This window comes from Hydra vulgaris, chromosome 06 (genome assembly GCF_038396675.1).
Source record: "Hydra vulgaris chromosome 06, alternate assembly HydraT2T_AEP".
NCBI classification, from domain to species: Eukaryota; Metazoa; Cnidaria; class Hydrozoa; order Anthoathecata; family Hydridae; genus Hydra; species Hydra vulgaris.
The window spans coordinates 22942091-22961717 of NC_088925.1; the positions used below are offsets into that span (position 1 = coordinate 22942091).

General features: G+C 28.2%; 2 protein-coding genes across 2 annotated transcripts; one reads left to right on the forward strand and one right to left on the reverse strand.

Moving 5' to 3' along the window:
* The first annotated feature begins 1249 nt into the window (after positions 1-1249).
* LOC101239359 (acylphosphatase-2) lies at positions 1250-7942 on the forward strand. Its single transcript, XM_065799618.1, has 4 exons — positions 1250-1385; positions 5839-5855; positions 6887-6996; positions 7662-7942. Exons 1-4 carry the CDS (start codon positions 1328-1330, stop codon positions 7765-7767), a joined length of 291 nt encoding a protein of 96 aa, XP_065655690.1. The 5' UTR covers positions 1250-1327; the 3' UTR covers positions 7768-7942.
* An 8169-nt stretch (positions 7943-16111) lies between these two features.
* LOC136081287 (uncharacterized) lies at positions 16112-17139 on the reverse strand. Its single transcript, XM_065798591.1, has 2 exons — positions 17083-17139; positions 16112-17035 (listed from the first exon to the last, which is right to left on the reverse strand). The coding sequence occupies exons 1-2, from the start codon at positions 17137-17139 to the stop codon at positions 16112-16114; spliced, it is 981 nt and encodes a 326-aa protein (XP_065654663.1).
* Between the last annotated feature and the right edge of the window lie 2488 nt (positions 17140-19627).

The window sequence follows — 19627 nt, forward strand, 5'->3', positions numbered from 1 at the left end:
AAATCAAAATGCTACTTCTGTCGATTTCATTTTTTATTATATTTCTACTAATTTTAAGAAAAGTCTGTCATTGGAAAAAAAATTTGGTTTAGAGTAATTTTCTTTGAATTTTATATCTCATTTTAAACCATTTTGCAAGCCATTGTTTTTAAACAATTTTTTACTTTATGACATAGATTATTCTTAAAAAATAAGGCTAAAATATAAAAATTTATGAAATTAAGTTTTGTTTTAAATTGCAGAATCAGATAGTAGCAGGTCAAACACCACGATGCCCTGGAAAGAGAAATGTAGTCAGCCATTTTATTGATCTCTTTGAGTATTTTATTACTCAGAATAAAAACCTGCCTAATTTTAGAGTAATGCAACCTGAACTTCATAAAATTCAAGGCGTGTGAAACAGCTCCATATTTGTTAATTTTCACCTAATGGTCAGATTTTATTTTTTACAAATATATACAAATGAAAATAATTTTAAATTAGAAATTTATACATTTTGTTTATGCAAAAAGGTATTTTAAAGTGAAGTAGTTTTATCTTTACCTTGCTATTTTTTAACCTTTTATGGTTTATGATATATATAGTTTTTTCGCCGGCTTAAAAGATTTATTTACGGCTACGGCTTTATGAAGCTCTCCGACTTAATGGCAGGAGGTTATCAAGAATAATGGTCGGCCTAGAAACTTAGCTAATCTTATACAAACCCCTTTTAAATAGGTCTTGAAGTGAGTGAACTGTATGAGTTCAAAAGCACCTAACAAATTTCTAATTGCTAAGTATTGGGCCTCAACTCTATTGTGTTTAAAAACCACGTTTTTTTTTATTTCATAACGAATTTGTGCGTTTTTAAAATGTCACCAGCTAACAAAAATAACAGTAATAGAAATGCGCACAGTCGGTATAGATAAAAAAAACTCCCATTATTTGTAATGACGTTATTATATAGTTAATGATTTGTAAATTTCTACTCTCGCCGATTGTTTGAAAATTTAATACTCAAAAAATGTAAAAATTTTAAACTTTAAAAAAGTGGCGCGAGTATAAATAGTCATCCAAAATAAAAAAATAAAAAAACCTTATCAAGAAAACAATACCTTGGGAATATTTTATGACACACCGCGTATTAAAATCATTTCAGGAGAGTCAACTTTGACTCCGCGTATTAAAATTATTTTAGGAGAGTCAAATTTGACTCTCCTGAAATAATTTTATTACGCGGAGTGTCATAAAATATTCCCAAAGTATTGTTTTCTTAATAAGATTTTTTTATTTTTTATCATGAGATGGGCTAATGAATACAATGCCAATGTAAACACGGAAATATAAAATGGCATCACCCGGAAATAATATTACTGTTTTCTTTGAAGTATTTGGCAAAGTTCAAAGTATTTTTTTGTTAAAGTTTTTATTTAAATATAGAACAAAATAGTTTATTGTTTACAAGAAAGTATGTCCCCAGTTTACAAGAAAGTATGTCCCCATGTCACCGTTATCCCCAGTACTTTTTTAAATTTTGTACGACATACTCCCTGTTTTTCCTTATTTCCCAATCAAAGAAAATAATTTTTTTCTTCTTTGTATTACAAAAGTAAGAAAGCTGTAAACGTATATATAACGTTATAAAATTTTAAAACAATGAAATAGTAAGGCTCCTTTAAAGTTCATAAAATTGTCACTTACCAATAACTGCAACATTTTTGAGGTATACTGACTCCAATTCATTTTAATACAGGGAAATCAAAGTGTCCATACATCAACTGCTTTATAAAAGGATATGTGCAACAAAATGTAGACAAAGTGTGATGCTTTACAAAATTTTAAAGCATTCCGATTAATTTATTCCTCAATATAAATCCGTTGTTGATGTGTAGATAAATTTTTTTATGGATAGACATTTCACTGTGTCTACCCATAAAAACATTAGTCAGTTATGTTTGTATACATACATTACATTTTATAAATAAAAATTATGATGGAAAGTAAAAATTTTATCAAGTAAGCACAAAACAAGTTAAGGTAAAAATACACTGTATAAGCAGTAAAAAATTACTAGGAAATAAAAAAATCTGAATCTCATCTCATAATTCCTTTTGTATTTTCGCATATATGTATTGCATTTTTAAATATTGTATATATTATGCATTCTATATATTCGAAAGTAATATGTTAGTTATTCTAATTAAATTGATTATTTTTTTTGGGTCCATTTTGATAATTTGTCATTTATTCTTTATATAATAATAATATATATATATATATACAGATAACATTCAGAAGTATTATTATAGCTTTAAATGTAAAGAATCTGAAGAAATTTTTCATTCAAAACAAGAGCAGTGGCAGATCCAGGGGTGGGGGATAGGGTTATTCACTCTCCCTCCTCACCAGAATCTGAAAGTCCTAAAATCTCTCATCAATCAATCAGTATATTTTTCGATGAAAGATCTTACCATCAAGGTCATTTACAAATATTTAAAAACTAATCTTATATAAATACCATGAAATTATATTATTAATACAAATAATGATAATAATTATAATGATAATAGATTAACAGTTATAAGAATAATAATAAGGTTATATAATAATAAACCAATATCAATTTATAAATAAATAAAAATTTTAATAACACTCACTAATAAAAACTTGTCACACACACACATTTAGTCACAAAAAGTATAGAGTTTTTAAAATAAATGAAAATATTCAAATAAAATAGAAAATCATATCATAATATCCAGCAAAAACATATCGTCCCTCAAAAATTTTATATTTTGCTTTAATTCTTTTTAATTACTTTCCATTTTCAAGTTTTTTTGTTTTTTTCTTTTAACTTTGGTTTTTTGTCTTTCTTTTTTCTTTTCTTGTTTTTCTACTTGCTTTTTTTTCTTTTGTTAATTTGTTTGATATGGTTTTTAATTTTTTGTTTATATTTTTTTAGGAGACGCAAATTTGATATAAAATACAAAAATATTTCAACATTACCCCACCTAAAATTTCTGGATCCGTCACTGAGCAAAAGTTATCAATAATCACATATTTAGAATAATGACATTTTTAATATGATTTAAATATTTTTAGTATTCAAACAACGTTGCCTCCATTTGGTTAGTTCGACTTATTACTATTTGTCTTAATTGTTAATTTAATCATTAGACAGAAATTGAGAGAACTACTTTAGATTTAAGTTATTTTTTATCTTAAGGTTTCTTTTTTGCTTTGTTTAATTAAACTATGCAAAAATGAAATAAAATTGATTGCACATCTCTTTTTCATATCAAAAAGCACACAAAAAGCAACTAAATTATTTATGCTGACTCAGCATGTTTGTCAAAATTGAATAGATGCTAGTTTTTTTTCACATAATTTTTTTGTTTTTGAAAAAGGAGTATATACAAGATTAAGTATATACTCCTTTTTCAAAAACAAAAAAATTATGTGATGAAAGGAGTATATACAAGATAAGAAGGTGTATCAGTTATCCCTTTTTTATATATTTTAAAAATAATTGGTTTTTATATTTTACTTGGGGAAAATAATAGTTTTGAAAAAAAAATATTTTTAGCTTAGTAATTTTGTCTTTGAAAAATTAATTGCCCCCTAATATTAACAAAAAAATTTATTATTTCCAGTTAGGTCAATCTGAGTATCAAAAGGCATAATTAAATAAGGATTTTAAAAATGATATATATATATATATATATATTTTTTTTTTAAATTTTAAATTTTATTAATGGAAGACTACTAGAAACATTTTCTAAGATGGTTTTACTAATCTTTAGTTACGCATCATTTGACTTAAATCTAAAATCTTTAGTTACACTTCATTTGATACCCAGGTTGACTTAATTAGAAAAAAAGAAACTTTTGGTAATATTAGTGGCCAATTAACTTTTCCAAAGCAAAATTACCAAGCTCAAAAAACTTATTTTTCTAAATTATTGTTTTTTCCAAGTTTGTTACTTGATTTTTTGCCTGATTGTTACCATGGTGTTATAAATCATTAAAAAATGGAAATCACAAGTTAAGACAGTAATTTGTAAAGCAAGTTCAATGCTAAGTTTACTTCAATATACTTTAAAGTGCTTATATATAAATACACTTTAAAATCATTTACAGTATTTTTACATCCACATTTTTAGTACAAGTTTGGTGTTCCTATCTGAAGCAGGATATTGATAAATTTGAAAAAATTTAATGTAATTCTAGCCTTCTTCTCATAAAATGGTATGAGTTTAGTTGCTCTATATTGAATAACTTCTTATGAAAAATGATTAACAATGATGAGTTTGGCAACTTTAAAAAAACATTGGCTACAAGGTGATTTAACCCAACAACACAAAATTGAACACAATCTATATTATTAATTATATTGTTAATTGTATTCATAAAGATGTAAAACTTATAGATGGTCTCAACAATTGTTAGCACAAGTACATTTTGAATAAAGGAAATATAGATTTAAATTTTTTTGTTCCTTGCTCATTTAATTAAACTTAAAATTTATATTTCATTTTGTTAGAAATTAGCTTGATTTTATCAAATACCTTCAAAGTTCACTCACAACGAAATTTGACAGCCGCCATATTGAAACTGTTTAAAAAAATGAGGAAAGTGATTAAAAAGCAAGAAAGCAGTTATAAAAAAAGTTTTGAAAATTTTTAAAAAAAAAAAAGCACAATAAGGGTAGAGATATCCAAAATACTAATGAATGTCAAAAAAAGGTAAATAAACTAAATACTTCAGTCACATAGGGACACTGTGAAAAAGTGTGGCTTATTTGAATAACAAGTCACAAGAGTAAGTTTAGTTCGGTGGTGACAAAAGATGATAACTCATTTATGCACTGTCCATCATAGTATTTGTAGATAAGTAAAATTAACACCGGAAGTTGTAATTAATAGAAATATCTACATTGTTGTGACAATGATATAATAAAAATATTAAAGTTTATTAGAGGTAAAATTCATCATCCACAAACCTTCAGTGCATTGAATGGTAAATTTTGAAATGTGATCGTTCAGGGAAAAGATTCAAGATGCCATTTGAATTGCTAAAACTACAATTAGAGTAATATTGGATACAGGGAAATCAAAGTGTCCATACATTAACTGCTTTATAAAAGGATATGTGCTTATTATTGATTAACCTAATGTTTTAAGTTAACCAATAGTAAGCAGTTTTAACTACACTAGTAATTATTATTTCTTACCATTAATTATAACTATACCATTGATTGCAGTTGTTTTGTGTTTTCATCTAACAATGTTGATTGGTATTTTAAGTATTTTAAATATGTGGGAATTTGTGTAAATTGAAAGTATTTTGATGCAAATTTAATACATTTATTTCCTTACATTACAGGTCAATGTTATTACTTTAAAAAGGTTGTTATTTCTTTAATTATTTTGGTTTTCTAGATCACTAGATCATCAATCATTTTAAATATAATGAAACTGACTTTGAGAATACAGATACTTATTTGAATTACTTTTAGGTTATCCAAAAACATTTTAGTGTGTGTGTATTTATTTATTCATTCATAAACAGAATAATTTCATAATATGTAAAATTAATTTCCCTAATCTTTAAATTACCATAGTTACTACAGGTAGTTGATTGTAATAGAAGTAGTAAGTACATTATTGCAGTTGTTGTTTTTATGAGAGCACTAGGTAGGTATTTAGAGTAATAGTAATCAGCATACAGTTATCTTACATTCTATCATTTATATTAATTAGTATGTATCATTTATATTAATTGGTAGTAATACATATTAAATTGCAAATGTTGAAATAAAACAAATAATGCATTTCTTTTTTTTCTTTTTTTTTTTAGATGTGTTTTTCCGCAAGGTCAGTAAAATTTTAATATTTTCTTTGTACACATTAAATATTATTGACAGTTTTCTAGAACTCCAGAAATTCAGGGCCAAAGTTATGTGGCTCTTATTGTATATTATTTATCATAAGTGCTTTAAGTTTAAAGCCTAAGAAACCATGTGTAGGAGATTAGTTAGGAATTTAATAGTTCAGATATTTTTTTATTTTATTTGTTGTTGCATAAGTGCAATAATTAAGGTTAAGGATTGATAACATGGCAGGGGTGTGCAGGTGTACTCATCACTATTACATTATATAATTACAATTCTTAATATCACTTTATTGTGTGACTGAAGTTTAATATGTAACTCTGTATTTATATTTTTATCTTTTACTTAAGAGGAACATTATATATCAAATCATGTGTATGAGGTTAATTAGGAATTTAATGGTTCAGATATAACAAGATTAAGTTAATCATTCAAGATAACAAGTTATTCTTTTTTTGGTAATAGTTGAAACTCTATTGTTTGGTTATTTTTTTACAAATACTATCAATGCTAATAAAAATATTTATTAAATATTATTTAGCTTTTGTAAAAAAACAGTAAAAAAAAGCTTTTATATAAATTTTTGCATTGTTGAAAAATTTTGTTATATAAAAAAATAACACTAAAAGAAGATTTAACCTGTCCAAAAAAAATCACAATATCATGTGTGTTAAACTACGCTGACACTGGCACTGACACTCTAAGCAGTGGCAATCAAAAACGTTTAAAAAAAAATTGTCACATTGTCATATGTTCTAAACTATGCAGACACTCAAACAGTTGAAAAACATTTCCAATTAAAAAGTTTAAATTTAAGTTTCTAACTGACATGTTTGTTAGAATAAATAAGATTTTTTTTTCCACGCATCTTTTGCATATTCAATTGAATAATTTAAAAAAAAAAAAGTGGAAAAGTGTTAAAAAGAAATGTTTTTGCATTTTGATAATAATAAAGAATATGAAAAATATTGAAAGTATGACTATATTTTCTTTAACCATTATATTTCTTTTCAGTACACTCAGAAAAATGCAAGAATTTTGGGTTTAACAGGTTGGGTTATGAATACTAAAGAAAACACAGTTGTTGGTGTAATACAAGGAAATGACGAAAATGTTAACAAAATGTAGATGAGTATAATTTAATTTTTTTTTAGTCTTGGTCATTACTGTTTTTATGAATGTTTATTGAAGTACTTGGTTTAGTCTCCTTGCTTGAATCTTTTTATAATTACACGGACCGAGGGCCGTGGTCGTGTGGCCACATTTGACTGTTAAGCCATTGCTTTATATGCAAATTTACAAAGTATAAGAATGTTTGTAGACAATCCATCAACCGTGACATAAAGTTTTTAAGTTATCTAAACTAGTATTGTAATTTTTATTAGTATTGAATTAGTTTTTATTATTTTCAAATTACGTTAGCAAATCTTGATTAACATGATTGGTACTATTTTGGTTAAACACTTTTTGCAACCAGTTCAACAATTTCCTCTTTATTTGTTTTAGATGAGTATTTAAATTAAAATAAGGAGTTATATTTGCAATTATCGATTATTTTATTGCCTTTATTATAGTTTTTTGATTTTTATAGTTTTAAAACAAAAAAGCATCATATTTTATGTTTAAAAATAAGTTTTTTTTTCTAGGTAGGTCTTATCATTATTTGCAAGATAGAGTCTAATCTGTATTTACGTTGCTGATAAAAACTGATTGAAAGAAAACACTAAATGTAATGTAAATTATCAAGTTTGTTGTATTAAACTGTTTATTTTTTTATTTTTGTTTTAAGGAAACAGTGGCTAACGAACGAAGGAAGCCCAAAATCAAAAATTGAAAAGTGTGTATTTAGAGAAGAGATCGCATCATCATTTAACACATTTGAAATTAGAAAATGAACATTTAGTGTTGCGATGACCAGAAATAGTTATATGTAAAAATAATAACTATATACTGTAGTTTCAGATTGTATGCAATATTGTATGCAATACATATTGCACATAATGCATGCATCTTACTTTACATCATAAAATATTTGTATCCCATTATTAAAATTTTAAAACTATACAATTACTTTTTTTCTTGTACGATTCGCGTTTTTGAATAAATGAATAAGTAATTGTCGGCTATTCATCGCAATTTGAAATATGAAATTAAAAAAATTACTATCAAGTAAAATAAACCTCGGCACGTAAACTTCGGTTCTTAAATTTTAGCGCAGCCATTTTATCCTGAACTTTTTTTTTTTTTTTGATTGCTTTGCCGATAAATTTATTAAATTTATCAACATAAGTTTGGAAAACTGTAACCTAAAGTTTGACCATTGGTGTTGATAGTGTTTCAACAATGCATGATTATTCTAAACCTCGCGAGATTTTTCAATGTTTGACTCGTTTGTTCATGAGTTTTGTTCGAAATAGTGAAATTGTTGATACCTATCTCAAATAAAAAATATTTTATTTATAAATCTATGTTTATTGTTTATATTTACGTTGTTAAATATTTTAGGTTGCTGCAAATTATATTATGTCATAAGTTTTAAATATTTAATAAAACTTTAAAAAACTTACCGCAAAGTATATCAATGGAATACAGAATTGTTCTACACTTTTATAACAAAGTAAAAAATTGAGTGACGCCTAAACTACTAGAATGTTGGTTAATGTTTAATTTTTTTGCAGTATAAACGTCAAGAATAAAAAACTTTCTTCCAGATTAATTTAGTTAAAAGATCAATTTTAGACTGTAATGGAAGCGAAAATCTATTCTGAAGAAAACATACATAACTCAATTAAATTTGGTAGTCGGAATCATGCACTCCCGCCAATTTTACACAAAGTTAAATCTATCGAAAATCTTTCTTCGAACTGCTGCGCAACAAAAGTAACAGAAAATAGTAAAGTTGAACATTTATCTTTAGAAGATGCTAAAAGAAGCATTGACGTACTCGTTCGTAAAAATGCTCAGTTAAATAAACAATCGTGGAGTTTTGATAAGCTATGCAGAAACTTGGTAGAAAAAAGAGATTTTGAAAAAGACTGTGAAAGAGAATGTAAAAAAGACCGTGATATTAAAGGAATTAGATTAGGACCAGAAGTTAATACCTTATTAAAGAGTTCCACTTCTTTAAAAGATTATGGCATTCAAAGACATGAAGATTCAGAAGGACTTTCTTTAAACTTAACTTTCTCTTCAGGAAAACCCGACAACTGTTTAGATAATTCTAGCATTTCTATAGATTGTAAAAACTCAAAAAAAAATAACGATGAAATGGGCTTAACAAAATCAAACTCTAATGAAACTCAGAGACCAAAATCAAACTCTAATGAAACTCAGAGACCAAAATCAAACTCTAATGAAACTCAGAGACCAAAATCAAAATACGGAACGCAAAGGACAGCACATGCCATTTAATTTAGAAATGAAATAGTTAAACGACTAACAAGATTGATTAATCTTAATTGATTCTGAATATATATTTGTTAAGTTATAAAACTAATTTATGTTTTAAATTATATTAAGTAATAATTTTATGTTTTGTTAAATAAAAATGTTTGTTATTTTTATTTATAATACTAAAATAAAATCTAGGTTTATTTAAATTTCAAAATAATTTCTACATTAAAGATTTTATTTAAATGTCTTTTAAGCCATTACTCAATGTGATAACGATATAGAAACACAAATTAAATATTGAGAAAACAATAATATGTACCCGATCGCAGTTATATGCTTGTATCACGACAAATTGTTGCAAATAAATTAATAGTTTTACTTATTAATTTAAAACTTTTTGACTTTAATTTTTTTATTATTATTTTTATTAATTTATTCAGGTGCACCAAGAAGTTCTTACGGTCTTATCACAGACCACCGCGGATGAGCATTTAATTGGAAGTTCACGCTTACTTCCTAACTGTTGTCGCAAAACTTGGCTAGAGGTGGGGTTTGAATCATGGATACTTTGTTTCTGAGGCAAGTGCGCACTTGCCTCAGAAAGTTAAATATGACTTTATCATCAGTATTTATTCTGATAAAAACATTTATTTCATACAAATTGGGGAAACTACTCTGGCTACTATATATACAGTATTGTGCAAATTAGTTCGGACAGCGGCAAAATTGGAATAATTTTCACAATAAGCCCAACTTTTAGCTATGATACTAAAGATTCTCTTGTTTTTTCAGATAAATAAGTGTTTTACTGTAGTCGAGTGGTGTCTGGCAACTCTTTGCTGCCGGGAAGACATTCTAGCAAACGCATCAGTGGCTTCAGTGCTACTCCAGGCTTTGTGCAGAAAGGTTGTGACGGATTATTCACCTCGTATTCACAATGGACATCACTCTTAAGAAACGTGCAAGCATTATAGCTCTTAAAGAACATGCTGGTTTGAGCATTAGACAGATTTCTAAGAAAATGAAGGTGGCCAAGTCAACCGTTGGTGACATCTTGAAAAGAAAAAAAGACACTGGTGAATCTTCAACACTGCGACAAGGAAGGTGTGGAAGAAAACGCAAGACAACACCTCGCAATGTTACAGTTATCATCAGAGAAAGTATAAAGAATCCTAAGAAAACAAGTGCAGACCTTCAGAGAGATTTGTCCACATCAAGCGTAAATATTTCTTAATCAACTGTCCGATTTGCCAGAAAACCTCTAAAGAAACAGTTATTGACATCGGTTATGAAGAGAAAACGTCTTCAATGGGCACGTAGTTATTCTCAATGGACAGCAGACACTGGAAAAAAAGTAGTATTCTCCGACGAATCGCATTTTGAAGTCCATGGCTACTGGTCAAAGTTTGTGAGACGAAGCAAAGGTGAACTGCTTCGGTCAGGGCATATTCAACAAGTACCCAAACATCCGCCTAAGAAGATAGGGTAACTTTAGTGCCAAAGGCCTTGGATGACTTATTAATGTAGAGGGAATGATAAATAGTGATAAATACAAGGCTATTTTGGAGACTCATTTGCTTCCTAGTATGACAAGGGACTTTCCTGATGGAGATGACATTTTTCAGCAGGATTACGCACCATGTCATACTTTACGTAAAATGCGCACATTCTTTGAAGAAAGTGGACTGGAGATTTTAGACTGGCATGGAAATTCTCCAGACATCAATCCCATTGAAAACTTATGGGCTATAATCAAACAAAGACTCCTGAAAGAAGACTGTTCGACAATGGCAAAGCTAATTAGTGCTGTAATTAGGACCTGGCATCATGATGAGCAAGTGACTAAAATGTGTTCAACTTTGGTCGAATCCATGCCAAGTCGTGTTCAAATGCTTGTAAAAGCAAAAGGAGGTCATATCTCCTATTAATTGTATCATATTTTGTACCATTGGCATGTTTTTTTTGAATAAAACTTCAATGTGGCAAATAATTGTGTTATTTCAACCACTGTCCGAACTAATTTGCACAATACTGTAATCTGGCTACTATTCTGAACTATTTTTTTTCAAAATTGTTCAATTATAGAACATTTTCTGCAATTCAGAAGCCACTATTTTACGAGGCAATTTTAAACTACGTTACTGTTCTCAGTCTCAGGTTTTATAATTCATACTTCTAAAACCTGAAGTGATTTTTTAACTATCTTGAACTTTGGAAGTTAATTTCTCCAAAGACGAAGTTGTCGTACTAAGCACCGTTATTTTATAGACCACCCTTGTTTTATCTTTTAAAGACATCAAATTGTGATCGTAACCATTATTGTTACCATTTTAATGTTTTAGCATTTCAATTAATAACATCTATATAATTGAAACCTTTATGGTCAGGCTACACTGCATGTAACCTGACCATAAAGGTTTCAACTATATAAATTTATAGTAAAGTTTTATTTTTTTATTTGCATAGATCAGGTATGTGACTTTATATCAAGCGTAGTCTAAGCTATTTTTTTTATCAACATATACTGCTTGGAGAATGGCAGTGTTTGGAGAGTTGCAGAGTAAATGGGTAAGATTATCTTATATGAAGTAAATATTATGTATATATTCGTAATTATGAATATATTTAAAATAACATTTATTTGTTGTTATAAATATATCAATAACAACATTGAATATACTGTGAAGTACTTTTTGCTTCTTATACTATGCCCATATGTATTGCACAGAAACTCTCCGAACAGTAAATATGAAAAACGATGAACGTTAAATGGTCAAAGTTCTAACATTAATAATGCTGTATAGTAATACTCTTCAACTGAATGAGAGAGATTAAAATGACGTGGGGAAAAAACAAGAATAGTACAGAAGTTTGTTCACGAAGATTTAATAGGGTAGAGTGGGGCTAGTTGAGCAATTTATACTAAATCTAAACAGATCTCATGAACGGTGCGTCGGATTTACATAATTTTTTCAATATTTAAAAGATAATTTAAATTACTCAAAATTTGTTAAGAAAAAAGTATAGTTTTTAATTTTTTGAGAAGATATTGCCTCAAGTTTGCGGAGCTGCTTAACCTGCCCCAGCGGGGTAAGTTGAGCAATAGTGTGTGGTAAGTTGAAAAATCAACAAATATGCATGGTACGAATTATATGAATATGTATGGTACGAAACTTGGGTCATCAAAAAAACTATCACTAACACTAAGCGTGGTCACACTAAGCGTGTGTATCACTAACACTAAGCGTGTGTATATTTTATACACACATACGGTTAGTGAAAAACATAAACTATTTATTTTATATACTTCAATTACGTAAGTAAAAAAAGAAAAAAAATTAAATAGTAAGAAAGTGTCATAAAATATAAAAGTATAACTTTATACAGCTATCTTGAACTTTAAAACCCGGTTTAAAAATTACTAATTTTAAAACTATATATAAATAATGTACCCCTCTATTATTTCTCATCAAAGTTGTTTTTTTGGGTTCGATAGTTCAGTTTTATTTATTTTTTTCAAAGCTGCTCAACTTACCCCTTCTAGACAAGGTAACGCGTTAGTTAAGTTTTAAAAAGAACAGTAAGACTTAAGAAAAAACAGTTAATTTTAATCAAAAGTCCAATAAATTGGTAAACTATTATATATTTAACTAGTTTGGAAACGCGGGTCGTTTTCTATAGATCTCGCATAACAACTTCAATTTTATGGGGTGACCGGACTGAGAGTGCATCAAATGTTTTAAAATGACTTTTGATGGCGCAGACTTTGAAAATTTAAATGAATTCGATGCTGTTTTAGCTGCTATTGAGTTGCTATTTGTTGGAGACAGACCTCAATTTTGTTGGAGACAGACCTCAATTTTAGTTTAAACAGTAGACTACCTATTTTAATTTATCTAAACCAAAGAAGAAAAAATATTTATGTGTTTGTTTTGCAAGAAACGATGTATATCACAAGGTGTCTCGTCACCTCAACGCCAAACACAAGGACAAGTTTAGTGAGAAATATTTAGTAAAGAATAAAAAAAAGGAAAGATTCTTCTTCTTTCAATCAATATTTCAAGAAGAAGTCATTACAGCTTAGTTCCAAGTAAAAATGTAACTGATTCATTTGATGAAAATGCTGAAATTTTGTACCGCTGATTCAACAAAATATTTTCTGGAAAAACAATTTCTTTTTAAAACTTAGCCAAAATTGTACTTTTCTTTCATGTTTTGAAGTAGCAAATCTTGTCATTGTTTATCTGACTGGTATCTTTTTTATCAATGATATTATAACGTTTAAGCGTGTATCCCACTACATTACTAAACAAAAAATTCTATTATGACCTAGTGGGAATGTTTTTAGTGCCTCTAATTTTACAATTGGTTTTAGTTCTACCATGTCTAAGTTGTATCTTGAGCAGTGTTTATCGTATTTGCTTGCTACTAAATATGCATGATCATCTAACACTTTATATACAAGTTCGTAGATTTTACATTGCAAAAGATAACCTGAAAGCTTTCAAGATTTAAAGTCAAACTGAATTGATATATAAAGAACATCATTTAAAAAATACCCTCTATTTTGGAACAAGAACATTGAAAAAAAAATGAGATGACTTGAACCTACTAAAACGTCTATTTTCAAAGCCACATACTTTTTTTAAATATTATTGGTATATAATTAGCTCCTAGAATAGTAAAATAAATACTTTATGTATATTTAATAGTTTTATGATGTAGTAACTTTATAATAATACAAGATTGAATAATAAAAATAATATAAATGTCTTTTTAATTTTAAAATAATAATCACAACACTACTATTTTCCATATATTTTACAAATATAAAAGATATTTGGTTTTGAACAAATCTAATAACATCGTTTTTTTCTTGGCATAATTTAATACCATATTACTACCACTTAATATTATCCATGTTGTTAATGTAGCTAAATACATTCCCAGCTACTAAAAGAACTTTTTAGTGTTTTTATTTTGTTATTATTGAAGCCAAAGTCATTAATAGATGGGTTATTCTTGCGAGCACTAAGTGATTGTTAGTGTCGAAAATAATTTTCAAATAAGCTATTCCATAATGTAATAAAATTTTTAATGCAGCAACAAGTTATTTCTTAGGCAGCAAGTTTAACACTTTTTAATAAATATTTTGTTGACTTTATATGCTCAAAAGTTTAGGTAAAATACAAAAGCCACATTCTCTGTCTTCATAGAATATATAAGCAATATGGTTTCACAGTATAAACTTACCATCCTTACATATATCTTTTTTTTCCGTATGCTTTAAGTTGGATAAATCATATTTAAATAAGACAGTAACAAGTTGTCTTATTTTAATGTGGTGGATTAGGTATAAAGGAATCATTTAAAAAGTCTTTTCAACAGCTTGCGATTTGCAGAAACACCATCGCAAGTTACAAGCAACAACTTTTAAGGAATTTAGTTTACAAACTTTGATTATTTTCTAAAGCAAAAGAAACGTTTGTCATGCAATGGCACCAGTTGTAAAAGTCAGCTAGATTAGTCAAGTATATCATCATACACTGCAGCTGACTTTGAAACTAGATAATTAACATTAAATATCTTATTTTAGTTAAAGATAACCTTAGATTTTGAGATATTATTTTTCTGAATTTAACAAAATAGGTAACAAATCATAGCTTAAACTTAAAATCAAGGTTTGAAATAAAATTCTGTAACTTAATTTAATACACAGTGATTTTTAAATAGAATTCTGTAATTTTCTTTTAATACACTGTACTTTTATAATTAAGTATTGTTTAATTTATGTATGTTAGTGATGCAATATTTGGTAGCAGACTTTTGCATCATCTTTATTGCATCAAGTATACTTTTTTTATTTACTATTATATAAATTGCAATACAGCTTAATAAAAACAAAAATTTATATACGAGCTTTTGAATTTTAATTTAAGAAGCTTAAATATACAAGCTATTTTTTAAAGTATTTATTAAAAACTTTTTTTACTGAATAAGTTTTTTACTTATTAATAAAATTGAAAAACATTTTTGCACAACGTTTGTTGTTAGTATTGTACTTCTAAAAAAGGTAGAAGTTCTACGTAGGGTAGAATATGTGATATGCCCTTAGCAAGAAAAAATTTTCTGAAAAATTATATCTTTAAAGGTAAAATTTTTTTTCCTTTCAAGGTAGAAAATTATACAACAAATCATTATTTTTAATACAATTTAGTTAATAATTAGGATATAATTTTCTATCTAAGGTAGATAATTATGCTGTATTAGGGGTATACCACATATCCTACCCTAAGATAGAAATTTTTAATTTTTTTAGAGTGTTTTAAGTATAATATATATAATAAGTGCTTTTAAACCGTCTAAAATGATAAAGTTGTACCTGATTTTTTCTTGTTTCCAGAAAAGATACCAACATAATGTAAAGAGTGATATATAAATTATTAACTAATGCAGCTAAGTAAACTTAATATAGAATATAGACTTTATTAAGCTCTATTAGCTAACATTTTAAATAAATATACTCTGAATATATGATACTAAGCATTTATACCCATATACATCCATCAAGTTATACAGTCGATGAAATGTTTGCATCTATAACATATTTTCATAAAGCATATAACTTTAATGCTTATATGATATAAGCTATATGGTTTGAATATGCATATTCATACCACTACAACCTCTGTCACGTAACTACATTTATCAATAGTTGATGTTTTTATTTTATACTATATTCATCATTTTTATTCGGAATATGAAATAACGGGTGATGCGGAAGTTATCGGACAAAATAAAAACGTCAATTTATAAATAAAAAAACAAACTACTATTATATTTTTTTTAAATAAAGCATTTATCTTTTAATAAAAATATATTATTTTTTATATGAAAAACGCCTTTCATATGCGACTGTAAAAAGTTTAAATCAATTTCTTGTAGTTTTAGTTTAATGCGATCAATCAAAACTTGCTCTGGTAAAGCTTGCCAATCTCCCTCGTAAACCTTCTGTGCCAAATGTCCCCAAAAATTTTCAATTGGTCGTGCTTGAGGCACATTTGGGGGATTGGATTCTTTATCAACGTAATAGACATATTGGTCCATCCAATTTAGAGAACTTGCTAAATCTGGCCAAAATAAATAGTTAAAGTCTCCATGATACTTGTGAATAAATGGAAGAAGTCGTTTTTCTAAACATTCATTAATATAGATTGACGAATTGATCGCTACAGCCTTGGAAGTGCGAAACAATGGCTCGGACATACCACGGTCAGATATGGCTATCCACATTAATAATTTTTTTGGAAATTTCTCTTTTCCTATAAAACGAACACTTTCTGGGCATGTCTTTTTGTTGTTTGTGTAGTATCCAGAATTTCCAGGCATGTTGTCCCCTGCAAAACAAAAGTATTTTTCGTCATCGATGACTAGAAGCGATTTTGTGTTATAGAGTTGGTTAACTAGTTTCCTGCTTCTTTTCTTTGCCTTTATTTGTTGTTCTATAGTGTATTTTAGAGTCTTTTCACCTTTTCGATATTTAATATTCATTTTTTTTAACTGACGACCAATTATCAATTGATTGACACCGAATTTAATACCTATTTTTCTCTGACTGACCCCTTTTCGATTGTTGACAAGTCTCTTTAATTCGGCTTTCTTTTCTCTAGTCCAGGCTGTCGGACGACCAGGGTGCTTTCTATCAGAAAACGATTGAACAGTTTCAAGTCTTTTTAGGCTATCATATATTGTACTTCGAGCAAATTCTTCCTTTTAAAAATGATTTACGATTTTTTTTTTATATAAGGTTTATTTACAAAAAACATTTTTAGTCGCTTTCGAAAAGATTCTCGTTCAGCTGCATTTAACCTCATTTTAAATAATCGTGTTTCAAATAATAAAGCTTATATTTTATAGAACGTTTATGCCTACGCATAAAACCACAAAAACTAATTATTATGCTCAAATAATGAAATTAGGATTTGTCCGATAACTTCCGCATCACCCGTTATATATGCAATCCAAAATAATAACTTGAAACTGAATAACCAAAACAAACACAATTTGCCTAAAGCGCTGGAACATAGGGTGCAGGATGGGCAACTGCCCACCCAACATTTCTGCACCGGGGACAGAGGATATCTTCTCCCCCCCCCCCCCTCTTATTCAAAATGTCACTATCCGCGATTCAAAACAGCGATAATTTTATGCACTCCAAAGAAAGAAAACTTTTTTTTTTTGAAAGAACTTTTGCATTCGATAATTATTATTTAGCTTATCGATATTTGTATTTAAGTTCTTGATGTTTTTTTTTTTTTTTTTTTTTTTATTATTATTTCAGTTTACAAAGTCAGTCGTTATACAATAAAATAAACTATTAAAATACTTTTACAAATATATAAATATAGCAGACTAACAATATAAACTAGGTTTCCGAAAGAAGATCACAAGGATTTTGTCATCGGGACCTTATAAAATATAATAAAATATATAGTTTATTACATCTTTTTTAATATTTTTTTATTTATAATAATTGTGAAGTGCAAGATATTATGAAGAATACATATATATTAATCTTTTACACGAGTTAAACTGTAAATAATATAAACTATCAAAATATTGTAAACAATATAAAATAAAAAACGTGAGAAAAAATAAAAAAAAGTTCACAAGTTAAGTTAAAATAACAAGAAATTAAATTTTTTCAAGTGATTAGTAATATTGTAAAATGTTATCTTGAGAAAGAATAAAATTTTTTGCTTTGGTTTTAAAAAGATGAATAGAATTAGTTAGATCAAAATCAAAGTGGTGTGTATTACCGTGAAGTTTCCTATGTTAGTTTGGAGTTCAGCTTTAATAACAAAATATGTAGAGTCAAATACTTTTCTGTTATAAAAGAAAATATCGCCCTAATATAAATCAGTCAAAAAATAATTTCAGTTTTGAAAACGTCATAACGCAACTTTTGAAAGTCTATTGTTTCAAAGTCATTATCCGTGACAAAAAAGAGAACTAAATTAAGAAATTTTCAATAGCATTCGATTAGTAAAAAAATTTCATTGTACAGAGTAGAGATCACAGACTCCATGAAAATGAAATAAAGTTTAAAAAGCAAAATTTGTTTTAATGTTTAATCGCCCAATTCTTTAATAAATCAATCAATGTCAGAAGCAAAGAAGCCCCGTTTAAAGACTATAGACGTCTTTTTTTCAAGAGCGAGGTTAGTAAGCATTTAATATGTTAAATTTAAATCATGGAACAGACGATTGTACTAAATAGTTGCCTAGGTTAGCTAGCATACGCAGTGTGATCATTTTGCGGCAGCATTCCATAATCGCAAGACTACTGAAAAAAATTTTTTTTAACAAATACTAAAAGGTGAAATGTATGTAATATCCATATCCAAATCCTTTAGGTCAGACACGGCCAAACTGAAACTGATGATTGTGCTTGTGAAACCGCTACATCCTCACAGTATGATTATAATCCATCAACACAGCCATCTGTGTCTACCAATCCACTTTCTCTGCCAAGTTTGAGTCAAGCAAACCTGCTGAACCGGCAGTAACAGGTACTTAAATTCCCAACTAAGAAATTTGCATCAGATCCGTATGAAAGGTCCTGTAAGAGTATATGGTTTGCGAAATGGCCATGGTTACACTATGTTCCTGAGACAGATTCTGTTTGGTGTTTCAACTGCTTGGAAGCTGTGAATAAGAAACTAGTAACTTTAAGCAATCGACAAGCTAATGTTTTTGTTGATTCTGGCTTTTCCAACTGGAAAAAAGGAACCAAAAAATTTTCAATTCATGGAAGGTCATCCGCCCACAAAGAAGCCACAGAGAAAATACTGTATTCCAAACAGACTCCTATATCTGCTATATTGAGTGAACAATTGTCATTATCTCAGGCCATCGCTCGAACTGTTTTGAAAGTAATATTTTCAAGCATTAAATATTTAGGACAACAGGGTCTGACATTGAGAGGAGGAGAACATCATGATGGAAATCTATGGCAGCTTGTACTAGAACTGGTACAAGATGTACCCTCTGTGAAAGAGTGGTTAAACAAACGCGACACATGGATGTCAGGTTTTGAATCAAGTACCCACAGGTTATTTGACATGGTGGAACAGGTTGTGTTTGTCTGTTCTAATATCCGTAGCTGGTTCTGAAAGGTTCTTCAGTGCATTGAGACGGCGCAATACTTGGCTGCGGTCAACAATGTCACAGAGCCGCCTCACTCACCTCGCTTTAATGCACATTAACAAAGATTACCTAGACAAGGTTGACATTACAGCACTCAAGGAGGAGTTTGTGGCTAAAACCCGTGAACGTTCATCCGTATTTGGGCATTTTTTCA

What these genes read in the sequence shown, in the direction of transcription:
- LOC101239359 (XM_065799618.1), top strand. Translation starts at nt 1,328, where the DNA reads ATGGCATCACCCGGAAATAATATTACTGTTTTCTTTGAAGTATTTGGC. An exon ending in GACGAAAATGTTAACAAAAT is followed by an intron (nt 6,997 to 7,661) that starts GTAGATGAGTAT and finishes TTTTGTTTTAAG; the next exon opens with GAAACAGTGGCTAACGAACG.
- LOC136081287 (XM_065798591.1), bottom strand. Translation starts at nt 17,139, where the DNA reads ATGAGGTTAAATGCAGCTGAACGAGAATCTTTTCGAAAGCGACTAAAA. An exon ending in AGCGACTAAAAATGTTTTTT is followed by an intron (nt 17,036 to 17,082) that starts GTAAATAAACCT and finishes CATTTTTAAAAG; the next exon opens with GAAGAATTTGCTCGAAGTAC.